This window comes from Eptesicus fuscus, chromosome 17, assembly GCF_027574615.1.
Source record: "Eptesicus fuscus isolate TK198812 chromosome 17, DD_ASM_mEF_20220401, whole genome shotgun sequence".
In the NCBI taxonomy this organism is placed as follows: Eukaryota; Metazoa; Chordata; class Mammalia; order Chiroptera; family Vespertilionidae; genus Eptesicus; species Eptesicus fuscus.
In genome coordinates, this window is record NC_072489.1 from 37,895,617 (window position 1) to 37,916,032 (window position 20,416).

General features: G+C 39.8%; 1 protein-coding gene across 1 annotated transcript; it reads left to right on the forward strand.

The window, feature by feature from the left end:
* The first annotated feature begins 3,468 nt into the window (after positions 1 to 3,468).
* On the forward strand, positions 3,469 to 19,039 carry CEP55 (centrosomal protein 55). Its single transcript, XM_028133157.2, has 9 exons — positions 3,469 to 3,509; positions 4,042 to 4,226; positions 6,044 to 6,313; positions 8,876 to 8,947; positions 12,027 to 12,177; positions 13,627 to 13,940; positions 14,965 to 15,036; positions 16,015 to 16,140; positions 17,741 to 19,039. Exons 2-9 carry the CDS (start codon positions 4,044 to 4,046, stop codon positions 17,939 to 17,941), a joined length of 1,389 nt encoding a protein of 462 aa, XP_027988958.2. The 5' UTR covers positions 3,469 to 3,509; positions 4,042 to 4,043; the 3' UTR covers positions 17,942 to 19,039.
* Positions 19,040 to 20,416: the final 1,377 nt, after the last annotated feature.

Sequence of the window (20,416 nt, forward strand, 5' to 3'; positions counted from 1 at the left end):
TCAGTGACCCTAGGCAGGCAGGCAGGCACCAGTCCAGAGAACCCAACAACTAGCATCCACTGAGTGCTCACTACATGCCAGATGCTATTCGTCTCACTTAATTCTTCCACCTATCCTATGAAGTAAGTACTATTTTTTCATCCCCATATTACAGATGAAATAACTGAGGCATAGTTTGGTCAAGCAGCTTGCCGAAGTAAGTGGAGCCAGGATCTGAGCACAGGCGGTCTAGAGTCCATGCTCTTCACTCCTGACACCATGACCCACTGGCAGTGCAGACTTAGTAAAGAAGCATTTTTCAGCAGGGTAGCAGAATGATTGAATTGTACACAATAGTCTGAATACAAAGAAAACATTTTGTGGATGAAAAGGGACTCTCTAATAAATCTAACCAGAAGTAATCTCACAAGGTGATCTGATCATAAATTCCTAACTGGACAGGCCATGGTGCGTAGTCATGCTTCAGGCCTGTAACTTCCCTGGGAGGAGGTTATCTTTGCTTTATGCACGCACTCCGTTGTTTTGTTTTGTTTTGTTTCGTTTCGTTTTGCATCTAGGTTAAAGCACCTTTGAAAATGCCCCCTTTTATAGACCCCTCAGATGCTGAACCACCTTCAACGGAGCATATAATCTTAACTATCATATAGTCCAATCATAGAGATTTCCCCATCTTGCTTTCCAATCTTAATTCCCTACTTAATTCAAAACATATCAAAGAAACTGCAAGCTGTCATTCTGGAAAACATTTTTCTCAGTCTGTTGAGATCCTGCTTTCAGGCATGCCCTCTGTTTGGCTCAAATAAATTCTTATAAAAATGTTCTATGGGTTTGGATGTTCTTACAGTGACAATTTAAATAAACTCACAGACTTAAAATTAAATTTTAAAAGGAGCTAAAACAGGCAGGGCAGTGAGTGTTCAGAGAGCCACCCTCTCCAAATAGAATGCATAAGAACCAAGGCAGAGAGTATCACTGACTGGCTAGGTTAATAAGAATTCTCCCATATGAGATTAGTCAGCGAGAGGAAATCTCTAGCCTGCTTGGCTGTTACATTTCTCTCTGTAAATGAAAAAAGATAAATTGTGAATCCTTGACCTAGGATTCCTCTGAGCTAACTGTCAGCATCAAAGTACTATCAACTTGAGAGGTCTTGTGCAAACTACCACCTCCTCCCACTTTATGCCCCTCAGCACCTATCTGCAAAGAGCAAACATTAATTTTCAGGTCTAATAATGACAATTAAACAAGCTACCAGGCCAGTGAGTCTCTGGTGCCAGCCCCTCTTCCTCAGGGGTCCCTAGTCACATGTGTTGACTTAAGAAACTTCCAAATCTGTAGAGAATTTTTATAAAAGTTTATTTGAGCAAACTGACCACATGGTTGGGAAACAAGATCTCGAATGCTCTGGTAAATGACAGTCTTGCAGTTTCATTTATACATTTAGAATTAAAGAAGGAACATACGGAAGATTACATGGAAGTTGGAGAAAGCAAGGAACAGGATAGTTAACCAGATTATTTGCTCTGGAGGGTGGTTATGACTTATGATTAACACCTAGATGCACGAGGACAATGGACAGGGCTTGCTTAAGGCAAAAATAAACCTTTAACTAAAGAAGTTATATGTCTGCAGTGTGTCTACCCACCATGACCTGCTCAGTTAGGAATTTATGATCAGATCACCCTGTGAGGTTACGTACCAAATTTAAATCTGGATTTATTTGATTTATTATAGAGTCCATGTTTTGCCCACACAGAGGGAGCTCCTGCCAGAAAAGAGGGACCTGGGGAGCAGATGTATAATTGGGGTATCTGGCCCAGCAGGCCCAGGCACAAGGCCCTCAGATGCCGGTGTCACCCCTCTGCACACAGCCCCTACCACACCCTCTCTTCTCTACTCATTTGGCTCAAAGCTGAGCAGGGTGATTTCTCTGTGTGCATGTCTTTCTAAAAATCTTTGTAAATTTATATGGAAAGTAATTGTGCCCTTGTTCTCAACTCTGGTCAATGAATAACCTTCACACCCTCACTCACCTGTTGCCCCGACTTCCTCCCTCCAATTCTATCTGACACTTCTAGCCAACAGATATGAGACATCCTTCTCTTCACCTTTTCATCAGAAATGTGAACTCTTTGGAAGCAGGGACCAAACTTTATCTTCTTCAATTACATATAATAAAATTTCTTTAAAATTCTCTATATGGTTTCTCATCCATTCTATTTAGTAACATAGGAGTTCGTTGCTTTTTGAGTAATAACGGTTAACCTCAATTGAGCATTTACAAAATGCCAAGCACTTTACATAGATTTTCTCATTCAATGCTCATAACCACCCTATGAGGTTGATATTATTTGCATCATTTTACAGATCAGAAAACTGAAGATCAGAGAGGTTAGATAGCTTATTCGGGACTACTAGATAACTAGAGGCAGGAGCTAAACTCAGTCCTAATCTAGAATTTAACCAGTGTGCCTGATTGCTTTCCTAGGATGTTTTGCTACTGTATCCTTTTATCTATTGTTTTAAATCTCTGGTGTGTTTGGTCTGAAAGGTAGGCCCTGCCAAACACTTTCTGTGCCTCTCCGTTTTAGCAATCAAGTTCTCAAAACGGCTAACCACGACCCAGACTTGGCAATAGATGGATCTCAAGCCAGAGGGCAGCAATCTGTAACAAAGGCCTGATTGGTTCCTCCAGGCCTCACAATCTCAGTTTTCAACCTGGGCGTGCCTGTCAATTCGCCCACCTAGTTCACTCCCCATTGCGCCACCCCTGCCTCCTGTCCGGATAAAGGCTCAGCCCAAGGGAAGACTGGAAAGCTGTGCTCCTTTGCGGAATCCAAGGACACACAATGAGTGAGTTCCGGTTCACAGTCCCTGGGTTTGTCTCACTGAGCAGAGGAATTTGCTTCATCCCCAAAGCGGAGAAACACAAATCGGCTCCTTACAAAGAAACACCGACTCTGAGGTCTGAGCCCTCAGAAAAGCCCAGAGAAAGCCTTTGAACTAGGCGGCGGAGCCGGGAGGAGGCGTTCCCATCCTTGACCCCGCCCCTAGCCCGGCCCCACCCTCCTTCCGCATTCAGGCTCCAAGCCCCGCCCCTGGTAAGCTGCAGCCAATCGGGGAGCCGAGACCCCACCGCCCCTCCTTCCTGCGGGCCGCGTCCCCGCCGGCAGTGACGTGCCCCGCCCCGCAGCCGCGGGATTCAAACTCCCGGAAGCGGCGTTGGCACCGGAGGTGTGACTGGGCGAACGCGAGCTCCGCTCTTCGCCTCGGGAGCGGGCAGGCTGCTGGGAGGCGACCGCGGAGGTTGGCGAGGGGCGGCCAGGGCCCCCAGCCCCGGGGCAGGGCCGGACCGCGAGGGAGGCGGGGCCAGAGCGCGCTCACCTCCGCTTGGACTCAATCTCTGCCCGCCTGATTTGAGCCCCCCTTTCCGGGCGTCTGCTTCGTGCCTGGCACCGGCTGGGCGCCTCTCGACCGTTGTGGTTTGGCTCCCCCCTTTCAGCTTTTCGGTGGGTATTCCCATCCCCTGACAGACAGGCGCAGAGGCCAGGGGACTTGGCCGAGGTCTTTGCTTAGTTTAGCATTTTGCCGATTAATAATCACTTTTGTCTATTCTAGTAGCATCTTCATTTTAGAGAGAAAAAGTGCGCCTCCTTTTTGCAGTTTGTCCTTGCCTGTGTGCCTCCCCGTGTGCTATCTTATGTGAGGGTTCTGTAAGATTTACCTCCACTTGCAGTTGACGTGGCCTGGAATCGAGGCCTTTGCACTTGGCCGCGCTGAAAGGTTTCTTTGGTTACCTGTCCGGCGTGTCTTAAATCGCTTCAGGCCATCCACGAGTATTTTGTTAGCACCTGCTCTTGGGCACTGTGGGTGACAAAGATAATTCAAGGTTCAGTCCCTAGTGGTTTGGCCATATCACTTCTTTTCAATAGAAAGGTTCTTCTACTTAGCAAGTAGGTTATTATACCTTTTCAAACCTGAGATTGGACGTTTAAAACTCAGACTTGTAAAATATAATTGTTTTTATTTTTACAATTTCAGAGATGTCTTGTAGAAGTCCCAAAGATTTAATTAAAAGTAAATGGCGATCGAAGTCTAGTAACTCCAAATCAGAAACCACGTTAGAAAATTTTAGGGGGAAAACTGCACCCTTACAAACATCAGTGGATGAAATCACAAGCGGAAGAGCAAAGCTGACTGATCAAGAAAGACACAGACTTCTGGAGGTAAATGGCCTTAAAACCCCTTTCAGTTGTAGTTAGCTTTATGGGAGGAAATGAGAAAGTGTTTTCCCAATAATGATATAATCTAGCTTTTCTGTTAGTTTACTAAATGTAAAAAAATCAAGTCTAACTTTAAAGTGTTAGAGTTCAGATATTAATATGTGTATTTAGAAACCTATTTTATTGTGTACATTGGCTGCTTTCCGAGTAATCTTTGTTTTCAGGTTCTTTTGAGATCATGTCATTACATACATTGGCATTTTGCATTCTTTTAAACTATATTTCAGGTTCCCTAATTTTCAGTTTGTTGTGGCATAGTCAGTAAAGCCGTTGGGAATTTATTAAAACTGGAGAGATTTAAAAATTTTACCATTCATTTGATTTTAATTTATTTTGTAATAGTACTTTTATTGTTAAAGTTAGAAAATAACTGGTTGGATTTATTTAAATTCTATTTTATAGGCACATCATAAAACCAAATGATTTATTATTTTTAACAATACATACTGAGATAAATACTTATTCAAGCATTGAGAAATGATCTATCACAAATTCCTAGACATAAAGATTATTTGCCAATCTGGTGAAGGAATCTGACAGCTTCCCTGAGATATCTTTGTCATTCCACTTGACAAGCTCTGGTGTCAAATCTCTGTTCCTTTATAATCAATGGAAACTAAACTTCCTGTAACTTCTACCCATTTGTTCTAATTGTGCCCATTAAAGCTACACAGAACAAGTCTGCTTTTAATCCAATTGACAGCTTTTCAGATATTTAAGAAAACCTTGCTTCCTTTTACTTTTCTGTAGACCAGTCCCATATTCTGCAGCTTTTCTGGCTTCTTATCACCCTGCCACTTTCCTGAACACTTGGTGACATGTTCATTTTCCTTCTGAATCATGTACCCCGTACTGTACACAGTGACAAACACAGGTTGAAATGGTACTATTATTGCCACTGATCTGGATGCTGTGCCCATGAAAACCTAAAATTGTATTGTCTTTTTAGTAACTAGCATACTACTACTGCTTTATCGTAAGCTTGTAGCTAACTAAAATCCTTCATCATTTTCACACAACCATCCAACTTAATTTTCCCCATTTTATATTTCCCCTTCCCCCCAATGAAGTTTTTAGTTTTATGATGTTTTTAACTTGGTTAGCATGTAAAGTCATTCTTTTAACTTTTTCAATCATCTCTATTGGTGCTTTCTCCCTTATGCCAGAGCAGGATAACATTCATGCCTTCTTTATCTTTTAAGACCTTGAAAATGTTGTACACTCCTTTCATGATCACTTTATAGATTGGATACCAAATCATTTTAAACAAAAAGCAACTTACGGAATGCATTTGTACCCAGGTGTAAAAGTTCTGTAATTTTTAAGTTCTGTTGCTTCAAGTGCACGTTCATCAATGAGCATGGGTGACTAACTTTTAGCCTTGGATTGTTAGGACTCATATGATGGAGGGATGATTACCAGATACTCATGTGAAAGCCAGCTTTGCTTTAGCTTTCTCTCGCCACTCTTGACAAAGTTGGTTTCTCCTTTTGAGATCATATCATTACATACATTGGCATTTTGCATTCTTTTAAACTTTATCCATGTCTCATCCACTTTATATATATCTTAACTGCAGTACTTACCATATTGCATTAATGTATTGATTTACCTCTCTGAGCATAAGACCTTGGCTCTGGTATCTAGTATAATGCTGACTTGATATGTAATAAATACTTCATAAATGTTTGTTGTAGTATATCATTTACTTTCAAGTTTGACCTGGCTTTGCTCTAAGATTCTTCTTAGTTTATATGTAGACAATTCAAATTCTTGAAGCTGAGAGGGAGAAGAATGCTTATCATCTCACAGAGAAGGACAAAGAAATAGAGCGACTCAGAGACCAGCTGAAAGCCAAATATAGTACTACTGCACTGCTTGAGCAGCTAGAAGCGAAAACAAAGGAAGGCGAAAGGAAGGAACAGCTGTTGAAATCCTTGTCTGAAGAGATAGATGTATTGAAAAAACAGTTGTCTATTACCCCTGCAACACTTGCTCAACTTGAAACCAAACCATTTCATGTATCACAGGTACTGATAATTTCTTTAAACAGATTTTCTTTCTTTCTGACACAATTGGTAATTCTTATAAAGAATGAGTTCATTAAAACATGCTTGTCAAATGATGAAACAGTATAGTATAGGTTACTTTTTTTTGGTAGCCTGGAACCCTCTCTATAAGCAAAAATAGTTCTAGTTTTTTATGGCTTCTTCCACGCCCCACACCATTGTTTTGCCGAAGGGAATATTCAGAATACAGAATCCACTGTGTAAGACAGCGAAGAAAACTTTATTGAGCTCTTTTTCCTGTAGTATGTATCATCACGATAGGCTTCATTTTTGTTTGTTATTTTTCATATTTGAGATATAAAGTTACAATATCAAGTATGCTTTTCTTAACTATGCTTGCTTTTCCTTCCCTTTTATTGTTTTAGAGTCACTAGTGTAGCAGAAAGAGCAAGGATTGTAGGTAGGCAGATCTAAGTTCAGATCTTGGTTCTGCCACTGGCTAGCTATGACTATGAACAAATTCCTCAACCTCTCTAGTCTTAGAGACAATGCTAGAATTCGAACCTCTCTCCCAAACCTCAATTTTCACATTAGTAAAATCAGGAAAGAATGCTGGAGACTAAATGTAATAATTACATAAGTTGCATAGTGCTTGGCATATAGTAAGTGCTCAAGAAATGGTTTCTTACTGATCAGGGCTTTGATTCTTTTGGAAATTTGAACATCTGAATAATACTAATACTACAGCTATTAATACCACCTATAGGAGAAAATCTGTAGCTTTCAGATATAATGTCTCCATGTTGTTAAGGTCTCTGTACTTGTCTACCCTTTAGAGTAGAGTGACCAGATCTATTCATTTATGTCTACTTTCATAGATGGGCAATTGAGTGTTTCTATAGATGAGTTCGAAGAGGTTAAGTTTTTCTAGAGAATTTCCACAGAACTGAAACTCACGAAGCATTACAGTTAGATCCAAAGTGGGTGATAAAACCTTTCCTTCGGTTAAGAATTCCTTTCTCACCCTAGCTGGTTTGGTTCAGTGGATAGAGCATCGGCCTGCAGACTTGAAGGGTCCCGGGTTCGATTCTGGTCAAGGGCACATGTCTGGGTTATAGGCTCCCTCCCCAGTAGGGGGCATGCAGGAGGTAGCCAATCAATGATTCTCTCTCTCTCATCATTGATGTTTCTGTCTCTCTCCCCCTCTCCCTTCCTCTCTGAAATAAAAATATATATTTTTAAAAAGAATTAGTTTCTCCACTTTTGAAGGTAGAAATGCAAATTTTGGTAGAAATGATCATTTAAAAAATTTATTCTTATAATTGTGTGGGCTATCCACTATTAATTTCTATATTATTTGGCATGTGTAATTGCTATAACAAACCACCTCCATATTGTTGTCTTCTACAACAAATATTTCTTTTTACCTCATGTCACAGTCTATTGCAGGTTGGAATGGAGGAAGTTTTACTCCACAGTCATTCAGAGATCTAGGTTCCTTCTCTTTCCCCACCTTTCCTGTCCCTTATTGTGGAGTTTTCCATCAAATCCCCCTTTTAAAAAGCTACTAGAGGCCCAGTGCACAAAATTCATGCACCAGTAGGGTCCCTAGGCCTGCCGGGCGATCAGGGCTAATCGGGGCCTTCCTTTGTTCCATGCTGCCCCCTGGTGGTCAGAACACGTCATAGCGAGCAGTCAAACTCCTGGTCTCCCAGTCGAACTCCCGAGGGGACCCTTTGCATATTAGCCTTTGATATATATAGATGAACTAGAGAGAAGCTGTGAAGAATTGGGGGAGGGTTTGGGGCCATGCATGATATTGGCATACATTCCATTGGACAGATTCAATCTTGTGGCCTCACTAACCACAGGGAAGGCTGGGAAACTCATCTACAGTGTGCCCAGGGCAGAAAGGAAAGGGATCTGGTGACATATCCCTGTCATAGTTTCCACCTAAAGAACCAAATTGAGAGCGAGAAAGGGCTACATATTATATTAGGGTGAGTGTCTAGAGCACCTTTGAAGAAAAAAAATTTTTCAAGCTTCCTTGCCAACATTCACACAAGTGAAGACTGGAATACAGCTTTTTATGTTGGCTAGCCTGGGTGCCTAACAACCTCTTTCCCCTCTTTTTTTCCTTTATGAGAAAATGAAGAGAAAAAAAAGACAAGTTATGTTTTGAGTTCCATATAATCTCTGTGAATTAATAATAATTCTGTTTCTAATATAAACATAATTCTAGAAATCAACTTTTATCTTTTGACAATTTACTATTTTCCAGATTTAATTTAAATAGCCCAGTTTTATTTTGTCTCCTTTTGGTGAAAACCACTAGGCTACTCATATGCACTAAGGGCTATTCTGGTGATCCTGGGGTCCAGAGGTCCTCAGAAGTCAATTAGATAAGAAATCTCAAGGTTTCCAATCCACTTAGGATACTGGCAGAAGATCTTAAGTACCCTTCCCCTGCATGAGATTCACTAGCATGTATAAGATCTGGATTTTGGGATGCCCCTGTGAAGTATAATGAGGAAGCTTCTATTACTACATTTATGATGTTAACTAATACTGGTTTATTTATAGACTGAGACTACAGTTCACTGCTTTACCTCACCAATGAATAATATTCATGAAATGGAAATACAGCTGAAAGATGTAAGTTCCTTTTCCTTTTGTTAAGTTGTGGCTAAAAGGGACTAATTCACTTATTCTTAAATTTCATGGAATTTGACAGCATTGATACCGTGAAAAATCTGTTGAGGTGGAGAACTGAGTGGTTCTCCATCTCTCTAGGTCACTACCTTTAAGTCTCTTTCCAGGTATTCAACAGGGCCAGTTCCTCTAATCATGGTCTTGTTAGGCTAGAAAGTCCTAGAAATTACCTATCACTACCAAATACCTCAACAGCAAATACCCCTCCTCTACCTAAATCTAATTTGCCCAGCTATTTTGTTATTATAATGTAATTTAAAATTTTCTTCTTTCTTTTTTTTATCCATGCAAGATGTACTCTAGTTTGAAATTTTTCCATTAAAACCTTTCATAGTTTGAGAAGGAAAATACATTCTTTGTATACTCATTACTTCTTTTCTCTAGAATTTGATACAAGGTTATTTTCAATACTAGGAGCCCAGCGCGTGATTCGAAATCGCGCGGTGCTGCCCACCCTCGAGTCACCGGTCCAGCCCTGCCTCACTCCCTGGGCTCCGAAGCAGCCGCGGCCGCTGCCGGTCCAGCCCTGCCTCGCTCTCTGACCCTTGAAGCAGCCGCGGCCACTGCTGGTCCGACCCTGCCTCCCTCCCTGGCCCCTGAAGCAGCCTAGGCCGGCCACTGCTGATTAAGCCCTCCCCCAGCGCAGGTGCGCGGAGGCCCCTGCCGCCCCGCCCTCAACACTGCATGCTCAAACTCCTCCTATCCGGTCGACCCATTACGGCGTCCCGGTTAATTTGCATATTTCTCTATTATATATATATATATATATATATATATATATGGTGAAGTCATATTATTTTAAGCTTATGTCTTAAATGGATTGGTAGGTTTCATTAGAAATTAAACAAATTGAGGACACAGGACTACTACTATTCAGTGTATTTTTTTTCAAGCTTTAAGATTAGATATACAAAGTATGAAATTCTTGATTTAATTATTAGCCCACTAGGTAGGCATTTAGATTCCAGAAATATTACTGGTATGTCTACCCTGATATAAGTATGCTTTTAAGATTCCTGTTTTATTTCATCTAGCAAGTATACCTTGTAGTCTGTTTAATTTTCAAAAGAGGAATTTAAATCTGTTGAGTGTCTGTATAGTGGGGTACTGAGTACCCTTATCAAGGTAATTTACATAGAGGTAACTAAAATAAGGAAGAAACATAGTGTTATGCATATATGCATACAAGTTTATTGGTTGATCTCTTTCCTCCCGCCCACCCTCCCCTGCCAAAAGTTATTTTTAGATAATGATTCTTTTTATGAAATGGACTTTAAAATGTGACATGCTTATATCCAATCTTTTTGTTTTGTTCTGTCTCCCCAGATTATTTAAGGATTACATTGTTCTTCTCTGCTCTGTTTACCTTAGAAAGGCTTTTAGACAAATGGAGTAAAATTTAACCCACCTCACCTTCAGATGGTGATCTAGACTGAACAATGCTTCTCAGACTCCAAAGTGCATATGAATGTAGGGGACTGTCATGAAATGCAGATTCTCATTATCTTGATCTGGGGTAGAGCCTGAGATTCTGGATTTCCAACTAGCTCCAGTTGCTGCTGCGCCTGCTGGTGGTTTGAGGGCCATCCTTTGAGAACCATTAATTTACCTGTGATAAGCAAGAGGAGTTTAGCTCTGCTTGTCACTTTGGAATCTGCAGATCTTACAGAGCAGGAGGAAAATTGTAGTTGGAGGATTTAGGGAGCAGGAGCAGGAATAGAGAAATCTCACTCCTCATAGTCAACACACACTCAACATTATTCAGCTTTTGAGAGCTCAGCAGTTCTAGTCCTATACCCCTCCTCAAAGCTCCTGCAAAACGTCTATGGAAGTTTGCCTACCTACTTTAAGATCAGTGTTTGTTATGCTAAAAGAAGCCCTAAAAAACTATGTTTACCTTTCTTAAGGCCTAGTTGTATGAATCCTCAGCTACCACGTAGGTCTAGCCAACATTTTGAAATAATTCCATGAAGTTCATGATGTGAACACTGATGATGTCAGCAACTTTCACACTAAATCAAACTAAAGAGCTAAAAGGCAGTTTCCATAGGGATTTCTTGCTCTTCATTTTTTAAAAATCTCATTTTAAAATATAGACTTTAGAGAAGATAATTATTTTTAAATCTTTTATTGGAAAAAATTCAAATTCACAGCAAAGTGACAAGAATGAAAATGGTACATAAAAACATCCATTAACCCTTTACCAAATTCTATCATTGTTAATATCTTATCCCATTTTGCACTCTCAGTCCCCCCAATACATATATATATACAAACCTTTTTGGACTTGCAGCTCAACTGCCTGTATCTTTAAAGAATAGACATTCTTACCTGAGAGAAGATGCCCCGCTGCATAATCAAACTTCCCGTGTTTCTCAGGACTAACCCGTCTCAGCCTCTAGAGTGAGAGGCCGGCTGGTGGAGGAAGGGGGCCTCCTTTCACAGTCCGCCTGTGACAAACGCAGGGCGACTCTAAAGGCCTGAGCACTTGGGAAAACAGGCTAGTGTGTGTTTTACCTCAGTGAGGCTCTACCATGCGACTTCTTTTTAAAAACTTTGTGCCATCTCCTCTGGCAGCCCTGAAGGATAGGAAGTTACTCTTCCTGGCTGCTACTTCAACCACTGATAACAATTTACAACAGGTCTGGGGGGAATTGTGACACAAGGAGCACAGATTAAGAACTTGTAAGATTATAGAAATAGTTATGACAGCTTTATTACAAAGGGTTTGTAGATATAAGAAACATCCAAACTTGTAGAGAATTTTTGTATGAATTTATTTGAGCCAAACCGTCATGCCAGGAAGCCAGATCTCAAATCTTCGGTCGGCCAGTGACAGTTCTGCAGTTATTTTTATACATTTGGGACTAAGGAGGGAATTACTCTGTGAGTCATAAGAATTTTTATGTGCTGGAAAAGACTACATCACTTGGGTTCCCTTCCCATTTTAAGATTTTGCTTTTTTATTTTTATTTTATTATTATTATGTTTATTACTGATTTTTGTATCTTTTCACATTGAGGCTCTAGAGAAAAATCAGCAATGGCTTGTGTATGATCAGCAGCGAGAGGTCTACGTGAAAGGACTTTTAGCAAAGATCTATGAGTTGGAACAGAAATCAGAAACAGCTGCTCATTCACTCCCACAGCCTACAAAAAAGACTGAATCAGAAGGTACTGGTATAATATGTTCTTTTGGAATAGGCCTGCCCGGCATTTTCCCAAAGGAGAGATTCCTCAAATTTAGATTTTTATAGATATGTGTTAGAAAGTAAAATAAGAGCAAGTCTTATTAAAATGGTGTTTTGAAGAAATACCATTTTGGCCATTCTGTCTTATTTTCCATTGTTTTCTGATAAAAGAGGGCATAAGACACAGGGCAAAGGGGAAATCTGGCAGCTCCAAGGCACACTGTATTTTCTCCAGTGTGCATGTCCTCCTCTCCTTCAAAGCCCTTCTCCAACCTTATTCCTCCCAGAGCCCGCCTTGTCACCAATTACCATATCAATCCCAGGAGAAAGAATACATTTTGCAGGTGATACTACAATCATTTGAATCTCACCATAGCTCTCAGTTGAGTTTCACAAGAACCCTAAGAGGTGGGGCAGAAAGGTCCTTACTCATTTTACAGTTGACAAGCTAGGGACAGAAGAGAAACCCCATGCAAAGCACTCATTAGATGCCTTAGAGCCCTAACAAGCCAGAAGCCTTGAATTATACAGAGAGAACGGCAGACAAAGCTCATAATCTTGGAGCTCCATATTTGAAATTTTTTTAAATGAAGCTAATGCTAAAAAGAGAATATAAAAGGAATGTCTCTGGAGATAATTTAAAGCTATTTATCCCTAAGGAGACAAGGTTACTACATATGAAAGTAGGATTTTAGTTATTGGCTGAGTCTAATATTTTTCTTTGGTAATATAGGGGTGTGTGTGTGTTACCAAAGTAATAATGGTTTGCTAAAATAATTTAATAGTACAGGAGGGTCCTGCTCCACCTTTCCCATCTCAGCCTGTCTCTGTTTCCTCCTATCAGGGCAGCTACTGTTAACATTTCTGTTTTTTAATTTGGGTGATTATCTCACCTATAATTAGCTTGTATCCCTATTTGTTGATTTATCTTCTTCTTTTTTTTTTTTAAAAATATATTTTATTGATTTTTTACAGAGAGGAAGAGAGAGGGATAGAGAGTTAGAAACATCGATGAGAGAGAAACATCGATCAGCTGCCTCTTGCACACCCCCTGCTGGGGATGTGCCCGCAACCAAGGTACATGCCCTTGACCGGAATCGAACCTGGGACCCTTGAGTCCGCAGGCCGACGCTCTATCCACTGAGCCAAACCAGTTTCGGCTGATTTATCTTCTTTAGACATTAGTGACTTTTCCTCTCCATAGAACAGTTATATTGCTACTTTTTAGTTCTAGTTTTTAGTGTTGTCATTTCAAATAACATACCTGAACTTCTATTTTTGTCCAATCAAATATCAGCCCTATCTCTTGACTCTTCATCTTGTAAGGTGAGGAAACAATGTGATCTTGTTTATAGAAACGAGTTTGTCTTTATCTTTTCAGGAATATTACATATTTTATAATGTGTGTTATTCCCTGCTGTGTCTGTCATAGGTTATCTTCAAGAAGAAAAGCAAAAACATGACTACCATCTCTTGGCAAAAGCAAAAAAAGATCTTGAGGCTGAACGACAAACCATAACTCAGTTGAATTTAGAACTTCATGAATTTCAAAGAAAATATGAAGAAACCCAAAAAGAAGTTCATGATCTAAATAAACTGTTGTGTTCACAAAGAAAGGCAGATGTACAACATCTGGAAGATGATAGGCATAAAACAGAAAAAATACAAAGGCTCGAGGAAGAGAATGGTATTGCGAGGAGAAAACTTGAAGAAGAGAAGAAGAGATCTGAAGAGCTCTTATCTCAGGTGAGCCTAACCAGTAAGGTTGTCCATGATTCATAATTCAAATTTCTCGTACTTACTAAGTGCAGGGACTATTTTAGCCATTAGGGAACCAGGAAGGAACAAAAGTTCCTGTTCCCTTTGTGGGTATTCATATTTAGAATTGAAATAGACCATAAACAAATTAAAGAAAAGAAAAATAGGGAAATATGCCAAAGAGAAATTGGGGGCCAGTGGAGGCCTCACAGAGGGGATAGTATTTGGACAAAGACCTGATGTCAAGAAGGAACCAGCATGGTGAGTGACGATGGGAATTCTCTCCAGCCAGAGGAACTCACAGACACTTCAAAGGCTCTGAGAAAGAAGGAGGCAAGTATGGTGAGAAGCCAAAAGATGTCAAGAGGAGAATCAGGCTGATCCCTAGGCCTTGACTGTGATACCATGCTCGTTAATTCACGTGCCATGTTCCGTGTTCTCATTCTCTAGCTTTATGCCAGGGTGTTGAAGGTACTGAGTTTGGATTACTGGAATTGAATGCTACTTTGACAGAAACTCATTAAGCTAAATTTTGCTTAGCATGGAATAATGGAAAGAACAGTATTTGGAGTTTATATCTGGTCTCTAGTCTAGGATGTGTGTGGCCTTAGGCAAATCATCTAGCATCTCTGACTTGCAGGTTAACCACATGTCAAATACTTCTTGTATCATAGGGCTTTTGTGAGGGTCAATTGAGAGAATGTAAAAGAGTTTTGCTAGTGATTTCTACCACTGGAATAGTAACTTTAAAAATCCTCCCAAAGCTAAGGGGGAGTGGATCAGAGTTCTGTGCCGGTTATCAGCTTCAGCCTGTGCCTCAGGGAGCTCTTAGCCTGGGTCGCACTGCTCAGCTGCTGGCATGAATAGCCATCAAACAGCCAGCTGGAGTGACTCACTCAGCTGAGCAGGTGGCAATCTGGTTAGAGCTGTGAGGCTAGTGAGCTGCTCATGCATCCAGGTCAAGCGACAAAAAGGTTGGATGTGGCAACACTGTCTGTCTTTACACCTACAGATCCAGTTTCTTTACACGTCTCTGTTAAAGCACCAAGAGGAACAAACGAGGGTAGCTCTGTTGGAACAACAGGTACTCACTGGGGTTGTTTCTAAATTCATTGTAACCCATTAGAAAATGGAACGTTTCTCATCTTTACTCTATTTTGTGAAGGACCATTTGAAAGTCTGTTGTCAGGCTAAAGCAGATCCTCTGAAGTGAGGCTGGGAATTTTCTTGACAGATAGATGTTCACCTTGGTTAATTTTATTCTTCTCCAAATGGCTTCTGTAGTTCCTACTGTAGCCTAATGGAATCTCCCTAATAGGGCTACCTTATAACTTCAAGCAGAACTCAAAGAGACACCATTTATACTCAGAATGTGGACCAGAGATTTTTAGTACATTCCAAACCAGGAGCAGCCCTATCTTTCCCTTCTCCCCCTTCCACATGAAAAATGTGGTGGGGGGAGATACCTATGCCTCAGGCATTGGCTTTGCTCCTTAGATCAACCAAGTGCTCAACCATAAACTTCTCTTTTTTTAAAATTAATTTCGTTTTATTATTGAATTTATTGGAGTGACATCGGTTAGTCATACCATACAGATTTCAAGGATACAACTCAATGAAACATCATTTGCCCACTGCATCATGTGCTCCCCACCCAAAGCCAAGTCTCTTTCCATCTCCATTTATCCTCCCCCTTTACCCTTCTCCACCTCCTCCCACCTCTGTGTCCTTCTGGCTATCACCATACAGTTGTCTGTGTCTATGTGTCATATATATATTTTTTTTTTCCTCCTTAATCCCTTCACCTTTTTTCAGCCAGCCTCCCACCCCCCTCCCCTCTAAGAGCTGTCAGTCTGTTCTGTGTATCCATGCTTCTGTTTCTATTTTGTTTATTAAATTATTTTGTTGATTAGATTCCACATCTCACTGTGCTCAGTTAAATTCTTGCTCTGATAGTATAACAAATATTTGCTTTTTGTGCTAATTAAAAAATGCAAGTATCAGGTCAAGAACTAGACAGTTTATACCAGCTGTAACTATCTTGTTTTGGGCATTTCTCCAGATTCAGGCATGTACTTTAGACTTTGAAAATGAAAAACTTGACCGTCAAAATGTGCAGCATCAATTGCATGTAATTCTTAAAGAGCTTCGAAAAGCAAGAAGTCAAATAATACAACTGGAGTCCTTGGTGAGTCTGGAATGGTTCAACTTAAAATTTATTTTCTTCTTTTTCTTTCTGCCCTCTTTCCATTTACTAGTGTATATCAACCAGTTCTCAAACTAGGAGGATACTGCTTAAAGAACAGCTGTTTCTCAAGTCAATAGGCAGAGCCCCTGACTCATTTAAAGCAAGTGACCTTTGAGCATCAGTTCAGAGCACTAGAAAGAGGGATCCTATGTGCCTCTTGGTAACATTACATTACTGGTGCCTAGGACCATCCCCCACTCACCCTGGGCTGTCACTCTGGAGGCACTAAAATGTACCCGGCTTGGGAGAAGGAAAAGAGCAAAGGAGGGGATTTTGTTTTTCTATTTAAAAAGAAAGAAAGAAATGCTGTTTCCAGGGATAATGGACTATTACTGTTAAAATACTGTTTTAAGCATACTGAATTATGCACATTTTGTGGGTTGCCCTGAACACCTAATCTTTCTTTACGTTTTTTAGTGACTTTATTGGGGTCACATTGCTTAATAAAATTATATAGGTTTCAGGTGTACAATTCTGTATTGCATCATCTGTATATTGTATTGTGTGTTCACCACCCCAAGTAAGTCTCCTTCAATCACTATTTATCCCCCCTTTACCCTCTTCAACCTCCCTCTGCCCCCTTTTTCCTCTGGTAATCACTGTTTTGGGAACACACAACCTTTTAAAAGAAAAACCTTTTAAATAACATTGGTTCTATGAGGAAATGGTTTTTTACTTACCTATTTTCATGTTACTAATCGGCTTTTAGACCAAACCTGCTGGTGTCTATGTTTGTGTGTGTCCCATAGCACATATTTTACGTATCATCCTAGTACTGATGAGTATTTCAGATGGAGAAATGTTACAAATAGAATTCCTTAGTTTTCAAGAGAGAAAAAAGCAAATGATTTTTTAAAAATCATTTGTAACTTCTTTACGAATAAAAGAAAAAATATTTTTGGCTCTATCCTTTAGTATGTTACTGATTTTGACCATTTATAATATTTGAAATTTATCCTTCATTTCTGTTAACGACTGTTTCTCAAAATATAGGAAACCAGAGGGTATACAAAAGAATCCATTATTTTCCTGTACTTCCTTTGTATTCCTACTGTCTGTCATGATAAACTACTGTGAAATTCTCATTTTTAAGCTTTACTGACTATCCTAAGTTCCTCAGAAAACATGGAAAAGGAAAGTCTCAAAGGTATTATACAATTAGTCATTTCTGTGTATAACTTGTTTGATCTGCTTAAATCCATTCTGTGCTGCTCCTAATTCCATGCACTTCTTTATTGCTGAAGTGCTCCTCTTATATAAGACTAGCAAATTTTGTCAGCCTTACACACAGGCCGACCTTTACATTCTGCTCTAAGCATTTTTTAAAAACCTGTCCATATAAACACCTAACCCCAATACTTCCTAGGTAATCTGGGTAATTTACAACCACCCGGGTAATTTGGGTAATTTATATGTTAGCACTGCAATACTGATGAGCAGAGATTCCAAAGAAAATCTGTCTGCAGGGCTGAAGCAGCTGGATCTGTGGAACGGTTACAACTTATGTACAAATGGTGTTCATTTGACATTTATTTTTCAGAGGCAGCTTCCTGAATTTGCCTTCACAGAGCCATTAGTCACTTTCCAAGGAGAGACTGAAAACAGAGTAAAAGTTGCCTCACCAAAAAGTCCCACAGCTGCACTGAACGAGAGCCTGGTGGAATGTCCCAAGTGCAATATCCAGTATCCAGTCACCGAACATCGAGATCTACTCGTCCACGTTGAATACTGTTCACAGTAGCAATAGTTCTTTATTTTTTATCAAGAGATTCAATACTGTATCTTATGTTAGTGAAGGAACATTTTGAATTCTTTATTTCATCTCCTCTATAAGAAACTGCCTATTTACCCTTGAGACTCTGGCATACAGTGATTTACTGTATTTGGGGGCTGCTTTGCATTTTCCTTGGCACTGATACCTACCTGAGATGGTTCATATTGGGCTTTAGTGTTTGCCGAGATGGCTAACATTTTGCACTGATAAAAAATACTTGATGAAGAAAAGATAGTTCAGGTAATTATTTGTGAATTAAATCTATACACAGGCAAGCAAATATTTTGTGTTTGTGGGTTTTTAAAAATCGAAGGTAATTAACCAAGTATCTTACTGTCTTATTTAGCACTTTTTATCTAAGCACTTGATATACCTACAATTGAGTCCATTGTTAAAAGATGGTGATACTTTCTCTTTTTTTCCCTTGCTATTATAGAGCGGTTATTAGACAAGTTGGAATGTTCTTAGTCTTTATTGCTGTTTGCTGTTGAAACTGTAAACCTACCTATGTTCTAAGCACAAAGCAGATTCTGCTTAAGGAATATTTCTAAGTAGCCACACACACAATATTTTCTGTCATATTAACTGGCTCTAACTTTATGGGTTTTTTTGTTTGCTTTTTAATTATGTTTTATTGATTTTTAGAGAGAGAGAGAAGGGAGAGAAACATTGATGGGAGAGAAACATCAATTAGCTGCCTCCTGCATGGCCCCCACCAGGGATCGATCCCGCAACCTGGGCATGTGCCCTGATTGGGAATCGAACGGGTGACCTCTTGGTGCATGGGTCAATGCTCAACCACTGAGCCACAGTGACAGGGCAGCTATAACTAAGTTGAATTTCATTAGCACATGTTGGTCAGCAGAAATTGTTAAAACGAATTTTAACAAAACCATCTAGCCTTTGCATTTTAATTTGCAGGTATCTTATTTACTTATTTTTGGCACCCTTAAAGCTGGCAATGTAATGAGCAGATATATATTTTTATACTTGTTTGTGTAAACCAAAACATTTTTTATTTGGGTTTTCCAAAATGCTTAACACTGGGCCACTGTTAGTAATATAAAGGAGAAAAAAAATAAAATTATTTAATAAGTTTTTATATGTCTAGCATGTATGTATATAAATATTCTAAGATTTCTACCCTGAGAGGAGTACCAGAGAGATTACAGATTAACATACAGTGTAAAGTAAGGTGAGCGTACAATGGAACCAAAACCTACATTAAGCTCAGAAAAGTTAAGCAAAATCTCCACAATCATTTAAAAAAAAAAAAAAAAAAAGACATTCTTGGGTCTCAAACTCCAAGTCAACTGCAATACCCATCTTCTTTCCACCATGCCAGAAGCCTTTATGAATTCTCCAAACGCAGTATATACTTAAGCGATACCGTAACTGAAGTCTGAGTTAGAAAAATGACAGAACACACTACCTGGTCTCCTCCATCCCTCTTATCTGAATAGTTCTGCCTTTTCAAATCCCTCCACCTGGTTCCATGGACCCCTGCTATGGGAGTCCTCTGACATCTTTAATTTCAACTCCAAACATTTATTAAATGCCAACTATGTATAGAAGGCTCTGGGCTAGGTATTAGTGACACAGTGATAATAAAATACATTCTAGTAGAAGAGACCAAAATCTAAAGAGATAGTATGATACACTATAGGAAGTGCTATAATGAATTTATATGTAGGATAGAGCAGTTTATTTATTTAAACCAGGGGTCCTCAAACTTTTTAAACAGGGGGCCAGTTCACTGTCCCTCAGACTGTTGGAGGGCTGGACTATAGTTTAAAAAAAAAAACCACTATGAACAAATTCCTATGCACACTGCACATATCTTATTTTGAAGTAAAAAAACAAAACGGCAAAAACACCCGCATGTGGCCCGTGGGCCGTAGTTTGAGGACGCCTGCTTTAAACCTTGCCTCATTCTAATATTGATTAAAAGTCTGACTCTTCAAAGATATAACTCTTATACTAAGATGAAATTAAAAAAATACGAAAAAGCAAGAGGAAAACAAGACTAAAGTAAAATGGAGCCACTCACAAGAATAGTCCCAAGGCAGGCCATGGAGTGCCTCAGACAGGTGAGCCCTGACCTTGGTGCTGAGCTTTATAGCTATTCGCACAAAGAAACAATCCTGTACACCATTCACAAGACTTAAAAATACAGCTGATCTTCAAGAGAAATGCCCCTACTATGATCCTGAGACTATAAAGAGATTCCTCTAGTGTGCCTTCATAAAGAAACCATGTCATGTAAAGGTGCATAGCCTCAACAACTATCATAAACAGCAGTGAGTTCCACTCTGGTTTCTTAAAGTTCTTACGCGTAGGTGAAAACATCATGTATAGAATCATGTCCGTAATCCTCAAGTGCAGGCAATTCCATACTCTCCCAAAAGGAAGCTCTCTGCTGTTGCCCCAGGGCAACTTTTA